This window comes from Dama dama, chromosome 26, assembly GCF_033118175.1.
Source record: "Dama dama isolate Ldn47 chromosome 26, ASM3311817v1, whole genome shotgun sequence".
Lineage (NCBI taxonomy): Eukaryota > Metazoa > Chordata > Mammalia > Artiodactyla > Cervidae > Dama > Dama dama.
In genome coordinates, this window is record NC_083706.1 from 50,650,584 (window position 1) to 50,670,407 (window position 19,824).

The 19,824-nt window shown below is 44.7% G+C and overlaps 1 protein-coding gene across 4 annotated transcripts in view; it reads left to right on the forward strand.

Moving 5' to 3' along the window:
* Positions 1-19,824, forward strand: part of MAP3K4 (mitogen-activated protein kinase kinase kinase 4) — a 101,908-nt gene that overhangs the window by 66,825 nt on the left and 15,259 nt on the right. For 3 of the 4 annotated variants that reach the window (XM_061130278.1, XM_061130279.1, XM_061130282.1), the window contains exons 7-18: positions 864-980; positions 3,279-3,378; positions 3,559-3,642; positions 3,925-4,191; positions 5,917-6,066; positions 8,300-8,461; positions 8,878-9,011; positions 9,546-9,624; positions 10,716-10,782; positions 14,664-14,760; positions 15,768-15,896; positions 19,165-19,265. In XM_061130278.1, the coding sequence (XP_060986261.1) occupies positions 864-980; positions 3,279-3,378; positions 3,559-3,642; positions 3,925-4,191; positions 5,917-6,066; positions 8,300-8,461; positions 8,878-9,011; positions 9,546-9,624; positions 10,716-10,782; positions 14,664-14,760; positions 15,768-15,896; positions 19,165-19,265 (1,487 nt within the window). The remainder of the gene's footprint in view (positions 1-863; positions 981-3,278; positions 3,379-3,558; positions 3,643-3,924; positions 4,192-5,916; positions 6,067-8,299; positions 8,462-8,877; positions 9,012-9,545; positions 9,625-10,715; positions 10,783-14,663; positions 14,761-15,767; positions 15,897-19,164; positions 19,266-19,824) is intronic. The other variant, XM_061130280.1, reaches the window with a different exon arrangement.

The window sequence follows — 19,824 nt, forward strand, 5'->3', positions numbered from 1 at the left end:
TTCTCTTCACCAACGTGCCTCCTGCTTAACGCATCCTCGTGCCCTTCGATCATCCTTCCTGTCCTTCCTCGACGTGCCTCCTCCTCCCCCCTCCTCCCTCCTCCGTGCTCCTCCTGACAGAACCCTCTTCCCCCTGCGGTTCTGGCTCCTACACCTCTGCACTGGCTGCAGGGCCCGTAGAACCCACGCCTCAGACCGCGCCCCTAGTGGTGACCTTCTGCCCCTTCTGATGCTGGTTCTGGACTCAACCTGCTCTGCTTCACTAGGTTATACGCTCCTTTCATCACAGAAGTCAGTAAGCTGTTGTTGAATTTTCACTGAACTCATTTAGATTTATTTTATACATTTGGGTTTGCATTTTAACCCTAGTATTTAGACTGTATACTTGATGAGAAGCATCAGTGGTTACAGTAGTTCATGTTCATTGACTGTGAAAATTGTGATGGAAATTTTTAAAAGCAATTGCATTTAAGGAATTCAGTTTGTTTCTTATGCTATCATTTAGTTTATTGAGCCTTTAAAAATATTTTGTCATAGATATATATTTGAGCCCACTTTATACCATTTCAAACATTTAAGATGAAAGTAACATGTGATAATTACATAGCTACTGTGAATGTAATTTAAGATTTTAAGGTTTATAATGAAAAGCTGGTAGTGGAACAAAGGTAGATACATTCCGCAGTCGAGATTCTGCTTTTTTTCACATTAATCATGGTATTAAATTAAAAGAGAAGTCTCACTGTCATTGATTTTTGAACTACTGACATGATAGTTCAATCTTTCAGATTCTCGTTCCTGAGAGAATCTGAGTGGGGACAGTTTTTCTTCTCTGGTTTATGTCTGTTGTTTCTGTTCCTTAGTGACATTGCAGGAATGCTGCTGAAATCGACAGGAAGTTTTCTAGAGTCTGGCTTACAGGAGAGCTGTGCAGAATTCTGGACCAGTGCCGATGACAGCAGTGCTTCAGATGAAATAAGGTTGAAGTTGCATTTCCTTTCCTCTCCCATTTCTGATTTCATGTAGTTTTACTCTTGGCAGTGAGCCTGAAATGTGCCTTGTTGAAGCCAAATCACGTTGGACTTGAAGAACGTGGGTTGTAGATCTAAAGGGATTTATGCGTGATTGCTGTATTGTCTTTTCATGTGATCTCTTAGTTATGGTTTTATGTGAAATTGTCTTTGAAGGTGACTGTTATTTAATCTAATCCTTAGAGACGATGTAGTTTAAGTCGACTAAGAGCTAGTAGGGTAGAATTCATTCACATGTTCCGGACTGTCTTTAGTTAACTAGTTCCTGTCCTTTAAAGCCTCTGTAGTAACCTGTCCTTTAAAGCCTCTGTAGTAGTCCGTGAATACGTTAATTGACATTTGGTGCATTTTTGTTGTTTGTATACTTACCTCACCCCTGTTGTTGAACGTTCATCTTGAGTACATGAAACCGTGTCTGGCTCACCTACTGTGTTTTCTCCCGTTGTGTGCAGACAGGATTGAGGGTGAACCGTGGTAGAGTGCTGTTTTTGCGGCTTACGTGTCACTCATAGAGCTATTTTGTGGCCAATTATCAATAGTACCCTGTGAGTCAATATTAGGAAGTACTAAGGCGGAACTAACTTCTCTAGAGGTGTTTTCTCTCACCTTCCAGAATTTGATAGAAAACACATTTTGGGATTTCAGAACACGGGAATGTCTTTACACCAGGAATAAAGAAAGAAGTTACTACATAGGCTCTCACCTGGGAAAATACTGAATTATTGAGAAATGGAATGAATCAGTTCATAGAAGGTCCTGCAGTTTTGAGCGCTGACATGGTAGATGCAGAATAAAGCGAGTTCAGTCGTTGGGATGGTGAACTAGAGAATGGCTCTTACAGTGCTCTGATTGTTTCCTGGGGGTGGATCGAGAAAGGGGGTTCACACGCAGTGATGTGCAGGGCTGACTGTCCCAGCTCCAGAGCACCCACATGGGTCGTGCACACCCCCAAGTCACAGCTCAGTGATGTCCTCTTGGTGGATTGAAAACCGCTATGATGGGTGTATCCACACCGAGAAAATCAGCAAACACGACACAAGACAATAATTTAGGGGGAGCTGGAGTTAAACATTTCCTGGCTCACTGCTCCTTTTTAGTTAGATCATGAGCAGAGAGTCAAGAACCTAATTCCTACTCTAAGAATTATCCTAATGTTGTTCAGTCGCTAAGTTGTGTCCAACTCTTCGTGACCCCACGGACTGCAGCTCACTAGGCTTCCTTGTCCTTCATTATCTCCCAGAGTTTGCGCAGATTCATGTGCATTGAGTCGATGATGCCATCCAACCGTCTCATCCTCTGTCATCCCCTTCTCCTCCTCTCAATCTTTCTCAGCCTCAGGGTCTTTTCCAGTGAGTCGGCTCTCAGTTGCATGAGGTAGCAAAAGTGTTTTATGTATCCTAGTGAAATCCTAATGAAATGCCAACAAAGGTCCATCGAGTCAAAGCTGTGGTTTTTCCAGTGGTCAGTACGGATGTGAGAGTTGGAATATAAAGAAAGCTGAGCACCAAAGAATTGATGCTTTTGAAGTGTGGTGTTGGAGAAGACTCTTGAGAGTCCCTTGGACTGCAAGGAGATCGAACCAGTCAATCTTAAAGGAAATCAGTCCTGAATATTCATTGGAAGGATGCTTTTGAGCTGTGGTGTTGGAGAAGACTCTTGAGAGTCCCCTGGACTGCAGGGAGATCCAACCAGTCAATCCTAAAGGAAATCAGTCCTGAATATTCATTCCTGATGCTGAAGCTGAAACTCCAATCCTTTGGCCACCTTCTTCAAAGAACTGACTTATTGGAAAAGACCCTGATGCTGGGAAAGATTGAAGGCACGAGAAGGGGACAACAGAGGATGAGATGGTTGGATGGCATCACCAACTCGATGGACATGAGTTTGAGCAAGCCCTGGGAGTTGGTGATGGACAGGAAAGCTTGGCGTGCTGCAGTCCATGGGGTTGCAAAGAGTCAGACACGACTGAGTGACTGAACTGAACTGAATGTAGTTTTTAGGAAATTGAGTGCACTGTCATTTGAACGTTATTAAGTATGCTGTACTTACATAACCAATATTTGCAAGTACTTTCTGGAAAGTTGTGGGGAGCAAGCTTCAGCATATTTCGAGTGCATTCTTAATCATTGCTTGTTTCTAAAATCTTCGGGCTTTATTAATGTGAGTTGGAATTTGCTCTGTCTTTACTGTTGTGTGTTTCTTGGCATCCCCTTGTGAATTCTAACTGGGTTTCTGTCCGCCTGGCAGGAGATCGGTTATAGAGGTCAGCCGAGCACTGAAGGAGCTCTTCCACGAGGCCAGGGAACGAGCCTCCAAGGCGCTGGGGTTTGCCAAGATGCTGAGGAAGGTGCGTTCACAGTTTTGACGAGCTGTTACTTATTTTTTTCGTTTATCTTATTTTTAAAAAATTAATTAATTTTTTAATTGAAGGGTAATTTCTTTACAGAATTTTGTTGTTTTCCATCAAACTCTTTTCACTTTTTAAAAAGCTAGCCCTAAAGAAGTTTCTCTGTAACTGTGACCCTAGGACCTGGAAATAGCCGCAGAGTTCATCCTTTCGGCCCCAGTCAGAGACCTCCTAGACGTCCTGAAGTCAAAGCAGTACGTGAAGGTGCGCACTTAAGGCGGTAGAACTGTTTTACCTTTCCTACTCTAAACAGAAATTTTTCTTAAAGGTGTAGGTGGTAAACGTTTTAGGCTTTGCAGTCAATATGTGGACCCCAATTTTAAGACTGCCCCATAAGTTCCCAATGCTGTAATTAGAAAAAGCAAAGTTCTTCATGCCTACTAACTTGTTTTAAGGATGCAGATGAAAAACCCGAAACATGCACAGTAACATTTCTGTAATAGATGGTGTTCTTGAATTCAGGATTTTGGATTGTTTCTCTTCCAGGTACAAATTCCTGGCTTAGAAAACTTGCAGGTGTTTGTTCCAGACGCTCTTGCTGAGGAGAAGAGCATTATTTTGCAGTTACTCAATGCAGCTGCAGGGAAGGACTGCTCCAAAGATTCAGATGAGGCACTAATTGACGACTATCTGCTTCTGACCAAACATGGGGACCGCGCTCCGGACTCAGAGGACAGCTGGGCCGCGTGGGAGGCACAGCCTGTCAGGATCGTGCCTCCGGTGGAGACGGTTGACACCCTGAGAAGCATGCAGGTCTGTCTCACCGCCCATTCCCCCCACCGCTCCCCGCCCTGCCTGGAGGCAGTGTTGTTACTGTTGTTGTTGAAGACTCTTTTCGACCCCATGGACTGTAACCCATCACGCTCCTCTGTCCATGGAATTCTCCAGGCCAGAATACTGGAGTGGATTGCCATTCCCTTCTTCAGGGGATCTTCCCAACCCAGGGATTGAACCCAGGTCTCCCGCATTGCAGGCAGATTCTTTACCCCTGAGCCACTGGGGAAGCCCCAGAAACACGTATTGCTTAGACTTTGATGTTTTGATGATTTTGTTTTGTTACTGTACTAAAATATTCTGGGAAATTCTTTAGTCGTACTGAAGTATTTGAAATGTTTTATGTCTTTCCTCACTTCAGCCAAGTACATAAGTTAGGTGCACCCACCTGTGACCTGGAAGAAATTCTCTCCCTCGTTTAGTTTGTAGTTGCAGACATCTCAGCTCTTCAAGTGTTGATTTAGCGGCGAATCACTCTAAACAAGACAAACTTTTTACCGTTTTACCGGCTACTTGACTCCTTTCTTCTGCGTGGTCAGGTTGTCACCTGCCTCCCTGGCAGTGATCCCGTGACGGTCTGTGTGCCTCAGTAACTAAAACTGTAGGAAGCCTCTCACACCGCTGTGTTCAGAGAGCGTCGCACCGACACATATGCTCCCACGAGTAAGATAGACAGCCCGCGGGGAGCTGCAGTGTCGCCCAGGGAGCTCAGCTCACTGCTCCGTGATGGCCTCGAGGGTGGGCTGGGGGCGTGGAGGTCCAGGCCGGAGGGCATGCGTGTGTACATGCGGCTGCTTCACACTGTGGAGCCGCAGAAGCTCGCCCTACAGCATTGGACAGGAATTCTCCTCCAGTTAACACACACACACACGCAGACTGTGCTCAGCTCCGGGATGGCGGGGAGTGTGCACCTGCACCTCGGACTCAGCGGACACCCCGGCCGACTGCCCCCCAGCACGAGTCTCAGTGACTGGTGCTCCGTCCACTCAGGTGTTTAAACCAGGATGTGGCCGTTCACAAACGTTCAGCCTCCGCCCTCCTCCACTTAAATGGCTCCCCCGGCCTTGAAGCCTTTCCAGTCAATGAGCTTTCCTCTGCATCCCCAGAGCCGCTCCCGGGGTCGGACCTGATCACCTTTTCTGCACTGTCGCAGGGCCCCACTTGTAGTTCCCTGCTTCAGGCCTCACATTTCCTCCCTCTCGTTCGGTGCTCGTTTCGGTACTTCCAGACCGATCCTTACAATTCATACATCTCATCACAGGTCTGCTCAGAATACTGCAATGACTATCACTTAACACAAGTAATACGGGCTTGGTTTCTGTTTTATACAAGGCCCCTCATCTCATCCCCTTCTTACCCCTGCGTTTTCCACCTTCACACGCTGCTCCACGCGCACACACACACACACACACACACACACACTCCGTCTCTGCTCCAGGAGGATTGTCTTGGAGTTCTAGCGTGCTTTAGACACCGCCTGCCCACACCGTCCCATGGGATTCCTCCCCGCTGTGCTGGAGAGTGTAGCCATCAATGCCCGCTGCGTTGCTCCAGGGGAACAGCTTAGTCCAGAGATGTACTTTCTCATCAGGTGCTTGCTGGCCGGGGGACCCTGGGGTTGGTGGTGTTAGGGACTGAGGGTTGGACTGGAGTGGACAGCTGGCGGGGTCTGTGTGTAAGCCCTGGGCTCGCTTCTCTCCCCAGGTGGACAATCTCTTACTCGTGGTCATGCACTCTGCACAGCTCGTAATCCACAGAAAAGCTTTCCAGCAGTCCATCGAAGGGCTCATGACTCTACGCCAGGAGCAGACTTCCAGTCAGCCCATCATCGCCAAAGCTTTGCAGCAGCTGAAGGTATTTCACCGTCAACTGTATCTTATATCTGGTGCGATGCCAGGGACATATTGGTGTGTTACAACCTAAGTACTCCAGGGACTTGAGCTCTGAAAATGGTCGTCTCCATTCTCTGTCTCTCCCCACTTTCCCATGTCTAAATTAAAAAATTTCCTGGATCTTCTTTGGAATAGTGGAACGTAAGAATTGGAAAGGGTGAAAATTTGAGTAGTTTCGTGACTTCTTAATGGTCACATGTTTGGTTAGTATTGGACCTTAGGTCTCTTCCTTCCTAACCCAGTTTATTTCTCCTTTAGCAATTACCAATATTTACTAGGGGTACTATCAGTCAAAAATGTGTAATTTTTTAAAAAAAATGTGTAATTTAAAAAAAGATTTATTCTTTCACTTAATAGATGATTCAATCAAATTGGTTATAATAGAGAAAACCAGTTGTGGATTATGGATAGGCAGAGAGGCTTTCAGAGTTCATGACAAGTGAGAGCCTTGCCTTTTCTTGCCCTTATTTCTCGTTTTCCCCACTTTTTATTCTGTACTCCATTCATCACTGCCCCACAAGCCATCAGTTTTCTCAGGCACATCACAGCTTTACTTCGTGAAGAAGGACTTCTTGAAATTACAGGTAGTTTGATAAACACTTATTTTTGTTCTGCCAATCTGATTTGTCTTATTTAGCTGTAAACATTCTCCCTTATAGATTGTGAAGTAAAGTTCGCTCAGTCTTGTCTGACTCTTTGCGACCCTATGGACTATACGGTCCACGGAATTCTCCAGGCTAGAATACTGTAGTGGGCAGCCTTTCCCTTCTCCACGGGATCTTCCCAACCCAAGATCAAACCCAGGTCTCCTGCGTTGCAGGCGGATTCTTTACCAGTTGAGCTACCAGGGAAGCCCTCTAAAAATTTGGCCTGCTTTAATTTAAGGTTCCAATTCTCACATAATCCAGTGAATACGTTCCATTTGCTAGCTAACGAGCAATAAGGTGAATTGTCCCGTTTGGGAATAAAAACTTCATCAAGCTTAATCTCTTTTTTCTTAAAGAGTAGCATTTTGTCTCACAAATCCTGCTCATAGCACCAATTAACGTTTTGCCGAAAGCTTTCACTTTCGTCTCAAGTTCAAAGGATTTGTTAACAAAATAAGCTGCTCGTTATATACAAATAAATAATACAGATATTCACTAGAGAGTTACCTAGCTTACTTTCAATATGCTCACATTAAAAGAAAAGAGAAAGAGCAGAGAGTACATCACCAAATTGAGTTTTGACCGACATCCAGACTTAAACAGCACTGGGCATTCCCGTGTCACAGCACATCCGGAGCCCCCGTTGGGAAAGGGGTAATGCATTTGCGTGTGTTTAAGGTGAGTGGAAAGAGACCCGAGCGTGGGGCTGTTGTGCTGTGGGGTCAGTCAGTAATTGTTGGGGAACTGTCCTGAGGCTCAGATGGTAAAGAATCCACCTGCAATGCGGGAGACCTGGGTTCGATCCCTGGGTTGGAAAGATCCCCTGGAGGAGGACAGGGCAACCCTCTCCAGTATTCTTTCCTGGAGGATCCCCATGGACAGAGGAGCCTGGTGGGCTATAGTACATGGGGTCACAAAGAGTCAGACATGACTAAGCGACTAAGCACCACCCATACCTGTGGGTTGTAGGGTGTCTGCCAGCATCCCAGACCTCTGCACAGTGGATGCCAGGAGGTTTCACAACCCTTCGCCACCCCTCCCCACACTGGACAGCCAGAATGACCTTTAGCGTCTCCCGTGTCCCCTGGGGTGGCAGAATTGGCCCCAGTGGAGAACTGCCCTGAGGGGGACGAGGCCAGCGTGACTAGTAACACTAGAGGTCTCTTAGAAACGTGTCCTTAGTTCACTCTGGCGCTGAAGCACTGCTCACGCTTGAGCAAGCACCGAGGGGAGATGCGACTCTGATGTGCAGAAATGTTGAGGCTGTAAGCATCTATTCAGAGCCCACCATGTAATCAGGCATGGTATTTCAAATGGGTTGTTTTCCCCTTGTATTTCATCAGGTTTTAAGAATACCTAATACAAATAACAATACCAAACTGTTTTTTCTTCTTTGGTCATTCCTTTTGAATAACCAAAATAAATATGACTGGACTGTATTACAGTGGTCAATGTCTGTGTGATGATGAAAGGAATCTTCCTGTAAAATGAGATGGTCGTTGTGTGATCTGTTCCGTTTTGGACTAATTATGGTTTGGGGTTCTTTAGAATGATGCCTTAGAGCTCTGCAACAGAATAAGTGATGCCATTGACCGAGTGGACCACATGTTCACTTCAGAATTTGATGCTGAAGTTGATGAATCTGAGTCTGCTACACTGCAGCAGTATTACCGAGAAGCCATGATCCAAGGGTACAATTTTGGGTTCGAGGTAAGTACAAAATAAGAGGCAAAGCATGCTACAGTTTTGCCATAGCTTTGTAACTTACTGACAAGAAGCATTAGGAGTCTTGCACGGCACATCTCATGATCCCATTACTGTAATCACAGCTTAGTGCAGAATGTCATCTTACACCCTTGCTGGATGTCAGAAATGTTGGGTTACTTTTAAACTGTCAGATAGTTACCTGGTTTTAAAATTTAAACTTATGAGTAAGACCTTTGTGAAATTGTATTTGAAGACATTGTTTTCCCTGTAACGCTTCACACTCTTTTTAGAATATGTAAAGTTCACTGGCTTTTGCTTTTCATTTTTAGAAAAATGACATTGGAACAGCATTATAGTGTGTTAAGTATTTGGGTAATTGTTTTCTGCTTAATTTTGATATGCATGAAATCTTTTTACAGTATCATAAAGAAGTTGTTCGTTTGATGTCTGGCGAGTTTAAGCAGAAGATAGGAGACAAGTATATAAGCTTTGCCCGAAAGTGGATGAATTACGTCCTGACTAAGTGTGAGAGCGGCCGGGGCACGAGACCCAGGTAACGACGCGCAGGACGGCTCCTTCCTGAGCCCCGCGGGCTGGAGCCTCCCCTTCTTGTGGTTTATGGCGGGGTTCTGAGCAGATGATGGAAAAGCATTTGGAAGTCTTTGATGAGCAGTTTTTTCTTTCTTTTCTTTTTTTTTTTTTTTATGAACCTATCTACATAAAAACCCCAATAACTCTTGAAACACTTTTTCTCTTGTAATCGTTCCAAAATGAGTTATCTTTAAGCAGTTCACATTCTTCCTGGACAGGTCTTCTTAATTGCTAATCTTCTTTCCTCGTGAAGTTTACGCCCATTATTTAGTGTTAAATGTAAAAGAAATTGGTAGCCAGTTCCTTTACTAAGAAGCCATTCGTCTTTCTCAAAACGCCCTATAATCTTACTGAACACGAGGCAGATAGAGACACATATGTGTTTTGTCCTAGATAGTAATTTTCCAATCGGATTGCTTTTCAGCGTTGAGTAGACTAAAACGGCTGTGGCGCGTGCTGGGTTGTTTTGTGACTGTTGAACTTTTCTGCATCACAGGTGGGCAACTCAAGGTTTTGACTTCCTGCAAGCCATTGAGCCTTCGTTCATCTCTGCTCTGCCAGAAGACGACTTCCTGGTATGGAATATTCTCAAGTGTTTTTCCTTAAAAAGCAAGTTGATCATTCTCTATTTCTGATTGTGTACTTTTTTTTATTAATATAGAAAGTGGGTCTTCAATATGTTCACCTAATCGTAATGCCAATGCTGAGACATTATTGTACTCTAATAGCAGAGAAGGACATTCCCTGCTCTTTTTATAATCATGATGTCCAGCTGACCAAGTCAGTATGCAGTTGTTTATGCAGGCTGGCACCTACAGAAGAAGTGTCGGTTTTTAGTATTTTATAAAGTGCTGCTGCTTTTTAGCAGCTTAATGAAGAGCAAGGAATAGCTATTTCAGTTCAGTGTGTATCTTTTTTTAATTTTGACTGCCGTGCATTACTGTGAGACCTTGGTTCCCTGAAAGTGAAAGTGTTACTTACCCAGTCGTGTCCAACTGTTTGTGGCCCCATGGGCTGTAACCCGCCAGGCTTCTCTGTCCATGGGATTCTCCAGGCAAGAATACTGGAGTGGGTTGCCATTTCCTTCTCCAGGGGATCTTTCTGACCCAGGGGTCAAACCCAGGTCACCTGCATTGCAGGCAGATTCTTTACTGTTCCCTGCCCAGCGCTCAAACCCTTGCCCCCTGCAGTGGAAGTGCAGATTCTTAACCACTGGACCACCAGGAAAGTCCAGCGTGGGGTGTTTTAGAGCATCATGCCAAATGTTAAATATTTCACAGTATTCAAATAAATTCTATCAGATCAAGAAGATGTTGTTGAGATTCGTTCATTTCAGCCTCCAGTAGAATGATCGCAGGAGCAGTCCTCGGCTTGTGCACGTCACTGCACTGTGGGGAGCTGAATGCCAGTTTGCTTTCACTTATGAAAATGGAACTGTGTACTGTATTATCTTAAATTATGTTCCGTGTGTGTTTAATTTGTGTTCATACCTGTTTTCTTTTAAACTAACTTTGAAAGTATTTACTTGAGGAAAGCATCTTTCTTTTTCTTTTTTTTGGAAAGCATGTTTCTTTTAAATATGCTGAAAGCTTAATTTGTGCTCCTTATATGATTGAGAACGTGTGCATTTTTTCTCTTCTCCTTTCCCATTTCCTTCGGTTTCTAGAGTTTGCAAGCCCTGATGAACGAGTGCATTGGCCATGTGATAGGAAAGCCGCACAGCCCTATTACAGGTTTGTACCTTGGTAAGGTGAAGCGCCCCTCCTGGGAGAAGCACATTGTCCAGAAACTGCAGCCATTTAAAGGGCTTCGGAGACTAAGAGCATTCAGGAAAATGACAGTGAAAGTTACAGGGATGAGGTGTGTACACATAGAACTCCACAGTAGCTTTTCTGAATTTAACTAGAAAATTAAAATGGGACCCTAAGGTGGTCCATGCTTGCAGCAGTATTAAATAATTTTTTTCTTTTTTTTTTAACATCACCACTCATTCTGTTCTCCCCCTTAAACTCTTTCCTTCTGGGGAGGAGAGACTTGGAGAAACACTTTCTGTTAAGAAGCAAGGCCTTTCTTGCCGCAGGTGGTGAGTGTGATTGTTCTGCCCCTCCTTCCTCACCTTTGTAAGGTGGATGAGTTTATTTTCTTCATAACTTTCCCAGGTATCCACATTCTTCACCCATCTTCCCAGTTAGAAGATTCCTAATTGCCACCGCCGCCCCCACTCCTGTTTGGTTTTATTTTAAAAAAGAAAAAAAAATTGTCATGCTATAATATACTCAAATTACAATTTTCAGTTACAGTTAATATATAGTTTTGCAGTATATGTTGAAGCTTTAAAACAAAATATCAGTAAAAGGCTATCTTACCCCATTCTTGAGATAGTAAACAAAAGCAAAACTACGTTTATGTGTAATAACCAGAAAAGAAAACTTAGACATTTTTAACAATTTCGATTACACAAATAAAATAATTCATAAATGGTAAATTTATTAAGCAACAGCATTATCTTAAAGGGTGCTTGCTAGCTACTCAAAGTTAGTAGACTAGGTTTTAATGCTTGATTTCTGTATCCTTAAAATTCACCCAGTTTATACTGCTTTTTCTCATTTCTATGAAATGAATTATCATTTGTAAAACCATTTGAACATTTTATACAAAACGTTAAATATTCTCATCAAAATTATCATTAAGCATATTATCATAATTACTTTGAGTTTCTGATTTCCTAAAATATTTCCATAAGAATACATGATCAGTAATTCAGTAAAAATTGCTGTTGTTCAGTCGCTCAGACATGTCTGACTCTTTGTGACCCCATGCTCTGCGGCATGCCAGGCTTCCCTGTCCTTCACTGTCTCTCAGAGTTTGTTCAGAAGTAAAAAGTACTTCTCTAAAATGTTTTCATAGGATTTATTGAAGTAAAAGTTACTTCTTCAAAATATTTTATTGCATGAGGAATCATTTTATTTGTAGAAGAAGAAAATTACAGTGCAGAAAAATCACGTAGAAAATGAGCGTGTAGAAGAACGTTGCAAGAGCGGAAACCGCCCCCCTGCGGAGCGGGGGCTGTTGGTGTGAGTCGCTGCCGCGCCCCGCGCCGCTGGCGGGACGGTCGGCTCGTGGCCCTGCCTGTGGGCACGCGGTATTCTTCCTCCTCCCGGCCCCGGGGTGGCCTGAGAGCCAGATTGCCCCAGGGGTCTCGGGAGTCGAGTGACCTGGGCGCACTCATTGAACATCTTTGAGCGTCCCCTTCTAGTGCCTAAAATCGGGTGCTGAAGAGGGCTCAGTGAGGTGCCGGCGTTCTGTGAACCGTGGTGTTCTGCACACGGCAGGACTCACCCTGCGGTCGTGCACTCTGTCCTCACGAGGAATGAAGGAATGTGAGAACGCATCACTGCCCTCGCCCCTTGCTTTCTGCTCCCCCTCGACTCTGTCGCCACGAGAATGTCCAGATGCTCTGTCATCATCTGTCACAAGCAGATGATAACAGTCTGGTGTAGAACCTTGTTTTTTTCTCTGTGCTCATGTACACAGATGCATGCTCCCGCACCTTTCTCTATCGCTCATATCATCACACAAGCATATACACTGTTGCTTTCTTCCCCCTCCCGTTTACTGTATACAAATCGGATCACTTCAGATGTTAATCTCTGATGATTGTAGAAATCCCTGCATGTCAGCACGTGTAGATCCAGCTCCCTCTCTTCTGTGGCCTTGTATCCATCGTGTGTCTGCTACATTCCCTTAAATGTTTTGTTAGTTTTTACCATGAAGAGCATCTCTATGATAAATGTTCACCACTCATGAAATCTGAGCATCTCTTTTATGTTTATTGGCCATTTGGATTTTCTTTTCAATGAAATAGCAGCTTTATAGCAGTTAAATACATAGACTCTTAAAAGAAATGTTCTGTTTCATGCACAAAGAATGTTAAACTTGTCTGTGTTTTAACAATGTCTTTTTTATATCTTCATGGGAAAATTTTGCAGTAATTTTTGACTCAGTGGTTCTCAGTATGTCTGCTGAATTAAAGACATCACCATTCTTGCCAGATCTGTTTTTTTTTTTTTTTTTGTCTATGAATTTGCCTAGAGTTTCTTCCATCTAGGGTTATAATAGTTGAGATTATGAGCCATAGATACAAATTGCTTCTGAACATTTCCTTGATTTTTGTTTTGCAGATTTTCCCTTTAGATGTCTCCAATTTGGGTACTTCTCTTTCCTGTGTAATGTTATTAAAAGTAAACAGAAACCATGAAGAAGGAAGTCATTTCATTTAGGGTAAAACATATTTAGAATAAAATGTTGTTCAATCACTAAGTTATGTCTGACTCTTTGGACTGCCGTGCTCCAGGCTTCTCTGTCCTTCACTGTCCCCCGGGGTTTGCTCGAACTCATGTCCGTTGAGTCGGTGATGCCATCCAACCATCTCATCCTCTGTCTCATCTCGTCTTCTCTTCCACCCCTCAGTCTTTCCCAGCATCAAAGTCTTTTCCAGTGAATTGGCTCTTCACATCAGGTGGCCAAAGTATTGGAGCTTCAGCAACAGTCTTTCCAGTGAATATTTAGGATTGATTTCCTTTAGGATTGACGGGTTTGATCTCTTTGCTGTCCGAGGGACTCTCAATAGCCATCTCCAGTGCTACAGTTCAAAAGCAACAGTATTTTAGCACTCAGCCTTCTTTATGATCCGTCTCTCATGTCTGTACGTGACTACTGGAATAAAGCATATGTAGACTAAACTCATTAGCACATGAAGAGAAAATACGGTGTGTTTAAAAACTAATGGAGAAGGAAACGGCAACCCACTCCAGTATCCTTGCCTGGAAAATCTCATGGACAGAGGAGCCTGGTGGGCTGCAGTCCATGGGGTTACAAAGAGTCGGGCACGACTGAGCGGCTGACACACCTACACCTAAAAACTAAGGAAGGCTAAGACAAAGTTAAAAGTCAGAGGATAACCTGTTAGGGAGAAGCAGGCAAAATATATCATACTCATGACTAGTTGCATTTAGTTATTGGGGAAAAGAATTGTCAGCATTTTTGTAGTTACTAGGTAAGGTGTGTTTTAAATTGTGTTTAAAATTTTATCCCTGTTTACCCTCTACCAGAATATTTAAAAGAAGAAAAGAATAGTCAGTTTAAACTAGTCCCCATCCTCCTGGTTTGGTTTAAAGGCATTAAACTCCCTGCATTCAGGAAAATAACAGTGACCCGTCCTCAGCTCAGAACCTATCGAAGGGTCACCCCTGGCCAGAATCTCTTTAAAAGTGAAGACATGACTCCTTTTTAGTAGAGAAATGCTGCATAAACCACATTTTAATCTGTCTCCTCAATGGGTCACATGTCATACATTACATATATTTCACTCCAGGATTTAAAAAATGTTTTTGGTGGAGAAAAGTTTGGATGTGTAATATAACTTTATTAGCTTCCAAAGAGTGACATTTTCCCAGCGTTTGTATATGTAATATGATTTTCCTACTTACATAAATGGTTTTATTTTGGTCACCAGCAAAAGTAAGCCGCCTCCTGTCTCCACTGAATTGCCTGGCCTGACAGTTTTCTGCTAGTTCCTTTAACAAGTTGTTTCTGTCACTCTTTTCACTGACAGCCATTCATCGAAACAGCCCCCGTCCCGTGAAGGTACCGCGATGCCATAGCGACCCTCCTAACCCGCATCTGATTATCCCAACTCCAGAGGGATTCAGGTATTTGGTGCCTGTGTAGTCGTTTGCTGTACGAATTCTCCTCTGATGTGCCTGCCAGTCTGAGGCCTGCTGATGCTTGCTCTGATACCAAATACTGTTTTCTGTGTTGTTTATACGTTTTTAAAAGCTCTTATTTTCGTTTTCTTGAAGACACACCACACGGCCTTAGTCACAAAAGACTTGCAAATTTAAAGCACACTTGTACCTTTCAAGATAACTTTGTTTCTCAGCTTATTTTTAACTGCCAGCTACTAAATGCTTTCCAGCTTTGGAATAATTCTTTCTTTTCCTTTCTTTGAAAAATAACCTTAGGAAAACAAATTTGAGTGTGCATAGCATGGCAAACATTTGAAAAGCAGAACTAAGTGTCATTTTAAAAGCTGGAGATAAAAACTGGAGTGACCCTTCCAGTCTTGACTTCTATGTGTGTATGTAACTATGAAGCAACTTAAATTTTGAGTGAGTTGGAAACTCTGATACATTCAAAACGCTTCCCTTGAATGTGGTGGCGTTTCTGCTTGTGGAAGTGGTGAGCGTTTCTCTGCCCTGAGAGTCGAGCAGTTTTTAAGTTAGTTTTCTTTCTTGCAGTACTTGGCTGGGAAAGGACCACAATTATTGTTAAAAATAACTAGCTTGAAATTAGTTACTTTTTTCATGGGCGTGTGTGCTCAGTCACTTCAGTCGTGGCCGACTCTTGGCGACCCCGGGGACTGTAGCCCACCAGGCTCTTCCGTCCATGGGATTCTCCAGGCAAGAAGACTGGCGTGGGGTGCTGTGCCCTCCCCTCCAGGCGATCTTCCCGACCCAGGGATGGAACGTGCGTTGCCTACATTGGCAGGCCGGTTCTTTACCACTGAGCCACCTGACCTGAATCTGAAAGAGCAATTTGTGTTTTCCGTCTGAAGATGATTTTTTGCTTCCTCACCCTGTGTTATCTTTTCCTGAAACCACGTGCGAGCCCGCCCCCTTCCTCGCCTGTGTTCCTGAACCTCTTCTTCTCCTCCCAGCGCCCGGAGCGTGCCCGCGGACGTGCGGAGCCTCGGCAGCCCCGCGCCCGCGCCCGCCGCCGCTCGTCCTGGCCCCTTGGGCAGCGACCCGGCGCCGCCCAAGCCCGTCAGCGGTGCCCATGAGACCAGGTAGTCTGCCCCGCCCCTCGCCCCGGGTGCAGTGCCCGTGAGCACGGGTGGTCTCCCTGCCTGCCCCGCGCCGACCCCCGCACTCCTGCTGTGGCCTCGGCTCTGGGATGTGTCCCAGGGCTCCGGGGGCTTTTTTCGTGTGGTCAGGCGATGCTTAAGGGCCCTCCTTGGGGTGTCGTGGCCCCAAAGCTCCAGCACAAGTAGATTATCTGCCTGATTTTTATATTTCTTTGACACAAACATTAATCCAAATGACTAGAGTTTCTGCCGATAATAACCATGCAGGGAGTATCCGTGAAAGAACCTGGTCCACTGGTAGGAGAATTCTGGCAAATACAGCACCTTTCCTGAAGAGCTTCTCGGGGGTCGCTCACAGCTGACTTCTCTCTGGGTTATATCTAGAAGCGGTGGTGGTGGCGGTTTGTTTTATTTTAAATCACTTTTCAAACCCAATTTCCTGATATACATAGCTGTTGATTAGAAGTCGTTTATAGTGGTGGGGAAAATGAGTTCATGAGGTTTGTATCTCGTATGGAGACTAGATAATTACTAGAGAGAGCTGTCAGACGCTTGGCAAGCTCCAGGCAACAGTACTGAGGCCATGGCAGCTTTCCCATTTTGGCCGAGTTATTTGGTGGTGGGGTGGCGGAGGGGGACGTGTAGGGGATCTCATCAAGGTCTCAGATCCTTAAAGGAGAAAGGACATTTGGTGGCTCTTAATCCACCCTTGTGCGATAGAATGGACACCGTCACTCTTCTCATCTTCCTGTGAGGATGCTGACAGAGGCAAACAAAATTGAACAGAAACGATGAAACTGGGAAGGAACTCAGTGCTCTTTATCCTGCTCCCAAGCAGAAATATTAGTGTGCTGGCAGAAAGGTGACACGTGGTTTTAGAATTGAAAATAGACTAGTTCAGTTCAGTCACTCAGTCGTGTCCGAGACTAAGGTATTTTTAATTTATTTATCTTTAATGGAAGGATAATTGCTTTACAATATTGTGTTGGTTTCTGCCATACATCAACATGAAGACGAAGGTGTTTTTACACTTAGTTTATAGCAGTCTAAAACGTCTACAGATATTCCCCATTTTCTCATGCATTAAAATAATTAATATTCCCTAATTTTTAGTAACAAATGTTTGTCTATAACCTAAAAAAAAAGAAAGCCCAAGTATTTTACAGCTTAGGCAGTCAACTAAAAAAAAAATTAACAATTAACATTGAACAAATTCCCATTGACCCCATTTTTTTCATGTTGAGAACATTTCACGGCAGACCTATCCACGAGTGCTTCATGGCCGTGTGGGGGCTTGCAGCTGTCTCTTTTGTTCGTTCAGTGAGGGAGCTGACGAGCCCTGACACGCAGTCATAGTTGAGAACACTCAGCCGGCACTGCGCTTCCCACGCGGTTTCTGCAGAACTAAAGATTCTGTGAACTCTCGGTTCAGGCTTTGGTCAGTCGGGGGTGCGTACCTTGGAACAGGTTTTTGTACAGTTGGCCTATGCCCACCCTTGGCCTCAGGCCCTGGCCAGGTGGTTTCTCAAGCGTGTTGTGAGCAGCATTTCAGAAGTGTTCTTCGTTTATCCTTTAGGACAGTCCTTGAGGTGTAGACATTTTACTTCCGTCATAACGTGCCATCTCGAAGGCCTTTCCTCACCGAGGAGTGAAGTGGTCTGTGCTTCCTGGCGGTGTGTGTGCTGGGAGGTAGGGGGCCCGCGGGGTCAGCCCCCTGGCACCCTCCAATGCAAACCTCTGCCCCAGGCTCCCGGGGCCGGGATGGGCTGGGGGAGGCGGGGTGGTTCCCGGGCTCGCTGACCACGGCAGCCTGTGTGCGGCACTGGCCTGCCTTAGAGATGCGCAGCCACAAGGAAATTTTTGCTTTGCCCCACGATATCCAGTCAGCACTTTGATTCCATACGGTTTGACTTAGGGAACAGGCTTCCGCGATCTTGCCATTGTTAAGAAAATAGCCTTCCAGTGTTCTGCTTGCTGGAGTAGCTCTTAACTGGTTTGCAAGAGCCGGTTGTTTGTTTTTCAGGAATTGTGCAAGTCAGTTGTTAGACCACAGAAGCTGTTGAAGTCTGCAGACTCCCGCTCCCCCTGCAGAGAGCTGTTAGGCGTTCACCCGTACACCATTTGGTTGAACTCTGTTTTCTTGCCTGTTGCCCTGGCAGAAGTCTGAGGATGTGGAGTTGGCTAACCCCTCTTGGGGAAAGCAGGAAGATGGGGATGTTAGTGGCTTCTCCGTGGTCCCAGGATTGGCGCAGTTTAGGAGGAGGGTGTTTTTTCTTCACTTCAGCATCAGTGATTTTTTTCTGTGAAACGATGCCAAGACTTCTTGATGAACTACATAGCAGGAGATAGCCTCCTCACTCCAGACTTAACACGGATGCACTAGACTTGAGAGTGTAGGGAGATTAAAAAAAGCCTTGCACACTTCATAATTTGTGAATGTCTGTCCAATAGACCGTGTTGCTTTAAACCCACTCAGTCTGTAATAAAAAAAGCATAAAAGCTACCATACTTCATTATATCATTCGTTTAAAAAAAATACGCACTAAACTGGTTAATAAACTAACACCATATTTATTTCGGATGATCTGAATTATAATTTAACGCTTGCCCTTATTTAATTCTGGGCTTGATATACCCTTTTGTGGACTCATTCTGGATTGCTGAACACTTTTCTTCTGGAAAAGCTGCAAATTAGCTTTGCCCTTTACATGTTAAGCTTCCTGCTCTTCTGCCCTTTTGCTTGGCTGCTGCTTAAGAAGTGGTTAGGCATTCCCTTCCACCTGCTCCTGAAGAGACTTGAGCTCTTGTGAATCATGTAATGATTTTAGCACTTTAAATGGAATTAAGTACTTGAATATAATGTGGTGATTATCTTAAATATTAGCCAGATTTGGCTCCTAATTTTAATCCATCCTGGGCTTAAATTAGAGAGCTTTCCACACATGTCAGTGATACTTCAGCAATGACTGTTTTAGTTTTTGTTGCTGTCTTTGAGTGAAGCCATGTCTTGTGCAGCCAGGTTCTCCTGTGTCCTCCTTCCAAGCCCCAGAGACAGGTGTCTCGGTAGGGGCGCCGTCACTTCAGGTGAATCAGTCTGGGTTTGGGGGCTGTCCTTCGTGTTGTCCTTTACCCATGGATGCCCGATGTTCTTGGGGGGCAGAGTAACCCCCAGTGGAGAATAGCTGCTCTAGAAGACAAATCTTTCAAGTTCTATCAGATTGATAGCTTAATTTTTAAAATGTTGAAACAGGGGTTCCAGCGTCCCTGAAAATGACCGCCTGGCTTCCATCGCAGCTGAGTTGCAGTTCAGGTCGCTGAGCCGCCACTCCAGCCCCACCGAGGAGCGCGAGGGTGAGTGTGTGAGGTGTCCACTGCGTCCCCGGCCAGCCTCACCGCTCGTCCCGGGCCACTGGCTTCCGCTGAGAACGGGGAGTGACAGAGCCTTGGAGAGGTTTAGTGCTGGGCACGCTGGCCTTTTCATATAGGTGCCTTTCTACATGTGCGTTTTCTCCCTCTGTCGCTAAATAATTTTGAAAAATTATTGTTCCTGATATTTTAATTGTTGAGTGCTCTTAATTCACTTTAAAAATAGAAACTGGCACTGTGCTTATAGATGACAGGCTTAAGTTTTATTAGAATGCAGAACGAGGAGTCTTTGCCCAGAAACCACACGGTTGCTCCTGTAGCTCTGCTGTGCTCCTGGGTAGGACCTTGGGAAGCGGGGACCCCTCCCGCTCCCCCACCCCCCGCCCCCCCAGCAAAATCCAGTTTCTGCTCAGTATTCTGTCGGCTGTTACTTGTGGAACCTCAATGTAGTTAAAGTCGTGTAACCCCATTCACAACTTCTCAGTTTGGTACAGTTTGCTCTAAATGATTGTAGAGACAGCTTTTGACTCTCATCAAACAAATT